At 44.9% G+C, this 7,104-nt stretch overlaps 1 protein-coding gene across 1 annotated transcript; it reads left to right on the top strand.

The window, feature by feature from the left end:
* Nucleotides 1-3,376: 3,376 nt before the first annotated feature.
* LOC124014574 lies at nucleotides 3,377-5,992 on the top strand. Its single transcript, XM_046329733.1, has 5 exons — nucleotides 3,377-3,622; nucleotides 3,771-4,100; nucleotides 4,299-4,430; nucleotides 4,642-4,676; nucleotides 5,640-5,992. The coding sequence occupies exons 1-5, from the start codon at nucleotides 3,607-3,609 to the stop codon at nucleotides 5,775-5,777; spliced, it is 651 nt and encodes a 216-aa protein (XP_046185689.1). The 5' UTR covers nucleotides 3,377-3,606; the 3' UTR covers nucleotides 5,778-5,992.
* Nucleotides 5,993-7,104: the final 1,112 nt, after the last annotated feature.

Below are 7,104 nucleotides of genomic sequence, written 5' to 3'. Positions count from 1 at the left end.
GGGGGGGGGGGGTGAGAAGGATTACTTTATCCTATCCTAGGTATTCCTTAAAGAGGTGGGGTTTCAGGTGTCTCCGGAAGGTGGTGATTGACTCCGCTGTCCTGGCGTCGTGAGGGAGTTTGTTCCACCATTGGGGAGCCAGAGCAGCGAACAGTTTTGACTGAGCTGAGCGGGAACTGTACTTCCTCAGTGGTAGGGAGGCGAGCAGGCCAGAGGTGGATGAACGCAGTGCCCTTGTTTGGGTGTAGGGCCTGATCAGAGCCTGGAGGTACTGAGGTGCCGTTCCCCTCACAGCTCCGTAGGCAAGCACCATGGTCTTGTAGCGGATGCGAGCTTCAACTGGAAGCCAGTGGAGAGAGTGGAGGAGCGGGGTGACGTGAGAGAACTTGGGAAGGTTGAACACTAGACGGGCTGCGGCGTTCTGGATGAGTTGTAGGGGTTTAATGGCACAGGCAGGGAGCCCAGCTAACAGCGAGTTGCAGTAATCCAGACGGGAGATGACAAGTGCCTGGATTAGGACCTGCGCCGCTTCCTGTGTGAGGCAGGGTCGTACTCTGCGGATGTTGTAGAGCATGAACCTACAGGAACGGGCCACCGCCTTGATGTTAGTTGAGAACGACAGTTTGTTGTCCAGGATCACGCCAAGGTTCTTAGCGCTCTGGGAGGAGGACACAATGGAGTTGTCAACCGTGATGGCGAGATCATGGAACGGGCAGTCCTTCCCCGGGAGGAAGAGCAGCTCCGTCTTGCCGAAGTTCAGCTTGAGGTGGTGATCCGTCATCCACACTGATATGTCTGCCAGACATGCAGAGATGCGATTTGCCACCTAGTCATCAGAAGGGGGAAAGGAGAAGATTAATTGTGTGTCGTCTGCATAGCAATGATAGGAGAGACCATGTGAGGTTATGACAGAGCCAAGTGACTTGGTGTATAGCGAGAATAGGAGAGGGCCTAGAACAGAGCCCTGGGGACACCAGTGGTGAGAGCGCGTGGTGAGGAGACAGATTCTCGCCACGCCACCTGGTAGGAGCGACCTGTCAGGTAGGACGCAATCCAAGCGTGGGCCGCGCCGGAGATGCCCAACTCGGAGAGGGTGGAGAGGAGGATCTGATGGTTCACAGTATCGAAGGCAGCCGATAGGTCTAGAAGGATGAGAGCAGAGGAGAGAGAGTTAGCTTTAGCGGTGCGGAGCGCCTCCGTGATACAGAGAAGAGCAGTCTCAGTTGAATGACTAGTCTTGAAACCTGACTGATTTGGATCAAGAAGGTCATTCTGAGAGAGATAGCGGGAGAGCTGACCAAGGACGGCACGTTCAAGAGTTTTGGAGAGAAAAGAAAGAAGGGATACTGGTCTGTAGTTGTTGACATCGGAGGGATCGAGTGTAGGTTTTTTCAGAAGGGGTGCAACTCTCGCTCTCTTGAAGACGGAAGGGACGTAGCCAGCGGTCAGGGATAAGTTGATGAGCGAGGTGAGGTAAGGGAGAAGGTCTCCGGAAATGGTCTGGAGAAGAGAGGAGGGGATAGGGTCGAGCGGGCAGGTTGTTGGGCGGCCGGCCGTCACAAGACGCGAGATTTCATCTGGAGAGAGAGGGGAGAAAGAGGTCAGAGCACAGGGTAGGGCAGTGTGAGCAGAACCAGCGGTGTTGTTTGACTTAGCAAACGAGGATCGGATGTCGTCGATCTTCTTTTCAAAATGTCGTGTGTTACCTTCTTCAGATGCTGCGTGTGAGCAGGTGTCAATGTCAGCTACGGCCGGTGCCTTCCCGAAGCGACCTGCAGTCTGTGGTCGCGTCTCCGGTCATTCCTCTCTACTGACGAGTGGATTTCAGTTTTCCTGTGTTTGCTTTCACCTAGATAATATCCAGGATTATCGCTTTTGTCTATACTGGAATAAAGACTCTGTTTTCGTTAAGTCGCTTTTGGGTCCTCATTCACCTGCATAACAGTATATTATAAAGTCCAATCTTTAATTATATATGAGCTTCACCATAGCCCTGTGACTCTCAGATCAATTCAGTGTCTATAAATAAATTCCCTGAGAGTGCTTACAAAACGGTTCTTAGTATCATTTATAGCCAAGACACATCCATCTCAACTCACATGACGAATAACAGATCTACAGGAACATTACACAAAGAAAGATTTTACTTGAGAGAGGAGTATCCCATAGCCAGACAGCATTAGCTATAAATTATTGTTCAGTTTGGTCTCCTAAAGGAAGTCCCTATCTTGTTCTTGGTACCACTTCGGACCAAAACATTAACTCATCTAACGGCATATATCAATTGTCAATTATAGATACTCCCATCTTAAATACAACCCCTCCTGGACAAGCTCACGGAGGGGAGTAACTGGCACACAGACATTGTGGAGCCAACTAACTGGTTCCCCATTAATCACGCCATCCCTTCACATGGTTTAGGAATAGTTACAGACACATTCACAGATAAGACAGACCTGACCTCTCCCCACTCTGGGCCCCAAGTAACTGAGCCCTAGCAGAGAAGGGATAACTGCAAACTGCCAACCGTATTATTCAAAAAGAAGACATTCTAATGACAATAAATAAGATAAAACATTTATCTATGTTACCTAATTAATTCTGATTCTGCTACCACACACCAAACAAGTAAAAACTTCAAGACAGTTACTGTTATGCAGGTGAATGAGGACCCAAAAGCGACTTGGCGAAAACAGAGTCTTTATTCCAGTAAAGGATATAGGCAATACTCCAGGACAGTCAGAGCAGAAAACAAAACATAAAAAACTTAATTCCACTCATAGTGACGAGGACAGACTGGAGACTCGACCATTAACTGTAGGTTGCCTCGGGAAGGCACCGACCGTAGCAGACTCAGACACCTGCTCACACGCACGACAGGGCGAGACAAAGACACAGCACGGCGAACATAATACAAGGATCCGACAGGACAGAAACGGAAAACAAGGGGAGAAATAGGGACTCTAATCAGAGGGCAAGATAAGGAACAGGTGTGAAAAGACTAGATGATTGAGTAGGGGAATAGGAACAGCTGGGAGCAGGAACGGAACGATAGAGAGAAGGGAGAGAGGGAGGGAGAGAGAAAAAAGGAACGAACCTAATAAGACCAGCAGGGGGAAACGAACAGAAGGGAAAGCATAATGACAAGACAATATAAGACAAAACATGACAGTTACTTGCATTCTACAGCTTCCTGTATCTCAGTGAGTCCAGCCAGTAGACTGTGTGACTCTGTATGGTGCAATAGACCACAAGACCATGGTTGTCTGAATGAGGCGTCAACAAAGAAGATTGGGTCCAGTTCAACCAATCACCCATTAGCCCTTTGTTGAAGTGTTGTATACATGGGTAGACTTTCTCCACTCAAGATGATATATTCAAAGATGGTGTCCCTGTTGATGATGTTTCTAATTCTCAAACAAATGGGAAAGTTATATAACTTTACCAAGGACTTCACTGGGACTAAACGTCTGAGTGTGAAGAGAGGAGTTGACAGCTTTAACCTGACCATATCGAAGACACAGTTTATTTATTTTTGTTTAACCTTTATTTAACTAGACAAGTCAGTTAGGGGACTCAGCTACATACTACTCTGCTGCTATTTAAATGGACAAAGTCAAAGGTAACCTAACTTAGTTCTATATTTTGGATATTCATTTTTCATCCATGATATTCTAAATACACATTATAAATTCTGTATTGTAATTGTAATAAATCTAGCAGGACAATACAATTTATAGACCATGATATTAATAAGTCACTCTTTTCAGATTTAGAGTCCAAGAGTATGTCTATTGTACAGCAGCCAGGAGACTCTGTGACTCTGAACTGTACAATACACACTGAGACCTGTGTAGGAGAACACAGTGTCTATTGGTTCAGACATGGCTCAGGAGAATCCTGCTCAGGAATCATTTACACCCATGGAGACAGGAGTGATCAGTGTGAGAAGAGCTCTGAGGCTGGGTCTCCTACACAGAGCTGTGTCTACAACCTCCCCAAGAGGAACCTCAGCGTCTCTGATGCTGGGACTTACTACTGTGCTGTGGCCTCATGTGGGGAGATACTGTTTGGGAACGGGACCAAGCTGGACATTCAAGGTAAATCTCATTTAATCAGTAAATATCCCCAACAATACAGTATATTCGTGCAAACAGCCTACCTCCAAATGATCCCATACATTTGTCTCAACAAGCTATACAATATCACCATCAGCTTTTGATGCCATACTTTACTGTTTGATGATCTTCCTAAGCGCTCATGAATACAATATGAATTCTCTGATACCCTTTCCACAGTTCCAGAGCATCCTCCTCCATTTCATCTGACTCCTACTGTTCTGGCCTTGGTCGTCTCCAATATCGTTCTGGGGATAGTGACCCTTCTACTTGTCTGGGCGCTGTGCAAAACTCTGAATAGAGATAGCAGAGGTATTACTTTATATCTAATGTATCCAATGTATATAATGTTATAGGTGATGTATCTAAAGTTTCATGCATCTCTATGCAATGTATATTCTGTAAATATCAGTTAAATGACAACGTATAAGCACTGTTAATTAACTACATGAGTTTAAAAGAGATAGATTGTCACATAAAATAATTGCTTAAAAAATCTTCCTCTATTTCAATCTCTTTGAAGGGAGGACAGGTGTCCCATCGTCCCAGGGCAATCAGGTGAATTTTACAACATTTATAAATATAGTATATTTGATGTATTTTCAAGAAACTGACATTTAACTTTCCTTTTATTAAGCTGTCACATCTGCTTCTGCAACGCCCTCTACTGTCTCCTTGACCTGCCGCCACTCCCCCAGAACTCCACTCACTGGGGGGTGAAATGTCCCTTATGTGCTCTCTCTCTCTCTCTCTCTCTCTCTCTCTCTTCTCTCTCTCTCTCTCTCTCTCTCTCTCTCTCTCTCTCTCTCTCTCTCTCTCTCTCTCTCTCTCTCTCTCTCTCTCTCTCTCTCTCTCTCTCTCTCTCTCTCACTCTCTCTGTGTGTGTGTGTGTGATTGTGTTGGCGTAGACAGGTATACTGGAGTCAGAGCAGATCCCCACCAGCTGCAACCTGTTCCATAATCAAGACCTCTACAAATACGCAGCCCTACCACTTCCACACTGTCAGATTGTAATCTCTGCCTATTCTGCCTGCTCTGATTCTGGTCCCTGTCTCCTGTCCCACGTCTCGTTATCCTGCTTCTCTGTCCTTGATTTCCCACTCTACTACTCCCTTGAATTCCACCCCAGACCTGCTTACCCTGTCTCAACCCCTCTCGCTCCAGCCTCAGCCGCCGCACCTGGTTTCAGAACCCGACTGAGTTTCCCCTGACCTGCACTCCATCTCCCCCTGTGTTAATAAATGCCTTGGTTGCTTCATCCCCATCTCCTCATCTGAGTCTGCTCTTGGTTTCCCCTGTTCCACTCCACGTAACATAAGCTTTCTCGGAAGTAATAGGTCACTGTACTAGATATAGCCTACTTATCTTCGTGATCATTGAACTTCTGTCTGTCACTGTTCCACTGGCTGTCACGTCATTGTAGTGGGTGTACAGTGTTTTCTTCCACAGGAGAATAGAAACATTATATAGTAGATCATGCTGTCATCATAATGTATTTCCTCATGGCTCCACCCCCCTCAGAATCAAGACAGTGACGTGTTGAACTACGCAGCTGTCAGTTTCACCCCCAAGAAGAAGTCCTCCTCTAGAACAGCGAGAGAGAAGACCAGCAGAGAGGATGCAGTGTACTCTGATGTCAGATACCTTCAGCAGCAGTGAAATATCACCACTGTCACAAAGACTACAAGAAGCAACATTTTATTATTTAGTAACTTAAATTACTTAGTAATTTACAAGTCGATAAAGAAAACTTTAGATTTAGATTTACATAATGATCCTGTCCAGCCTTAAATAGCCATAACTTTTGACAGTTTGTAAGAAATCATCTGATAGAGAATCCCATTTTTGCTGTATGACTGTGCATTTTTAACATAATAAACCATTCATTTATACACTCCGTTCATCTCTATTTTCTGTCTACAGAACATCTCTGCCACCACATATACAAATATACAAAATGATTAAAAGTAATATCAGTTTAGCTGAATATGTGTCAGACTCCATCACACCACTAAAAATGGAGGAACACCAACACACATCTATTTCTTATCACAGAAGAGGTGCATTTTTTATTTAACCTTCATTTAATTATGTTTAGTCTCGTTGAGATACAAAATACATTTTTTCAGGAGAGAACATGAGAATCTCTCTGACTCCACATACCGCACATATAGATATACACTTTGCTTTATAAGAAGTGAAGTGCCGGTTTACGCACCTACCAGGCAGTAGTGGTGCGTGGGTAAAAATACTGGGGAAGCCAAACCATATTACAACCTATGTGTTGTGATAATTGCAATTGTTTTCTTTATAATCTGTAAATTCATATGCCTTGAGACCGTGATACACAAGCCTAACGGCCGAGACAATAGGGGGACACATTTGCAGTATAAATTCACATTTTCGGACCATTAAACAACTATTGATTTAGAACCACGGAGAGTTACCGCACCATTTCAACTTCAACAATTCACCCCCAAGCCATAAGACTCCTGAATAGGTAATAAAATGGCTACCAGGACTATTTGCATTGTGTCCCCCACCCCACCCCTCTTTTATGCTGATGCTACTCTCCGTTTATCATATATGCCAAGTCACTTTAACTATACATTCATGTACATACTACTTCAATTGGGCCGAGCAACCAGTGCTCCCGCACATTGGCTAACTGGGATATCTGCATTGTGTCCCGCCACCCGCCACCCGCCACCCACCACCCGCCAACCCCTCTTTTACGCAACTGCTACTCTCTGTTCATCATATATGCATAGTCACTTTAACCATATCTACATGTACATACTACCTCAATCAGCCTGACTAACCGGTGTCTGTATGCAGCCTCACTACTTTTATAGCCTCGCTACTGTATATAGCCTGTCTTTTTACTGTTGTTTTATTTCTTTACTTACCTATTGTTCTCCTAATACCTTTATTGCACTATTGGTTAGAGCCTGTAAGTAAGCATTTCACTGTAAGGTCTACTACA

Source organism: Oncorhynchus gorbuscha, linkage group LG25, assembly GCF_021184085.1.
Source record: "Oncorhynchus gorbuscha isolate QuinsamMale2020 ecotype Even-year linkage group LG25, OgorEven_v1.0, whole genome shotgun sequence".
Lineage (NCBI taxonomy): Eukaryota > Metazoa > Chordata > Actinopteri > Salmoniformes > Salmonidae > Oncorhynchus > Oncorhynchus gorbuscha.
This window is presented reverse-complemented; position numbering and strand designations above follow the sequence as displayed.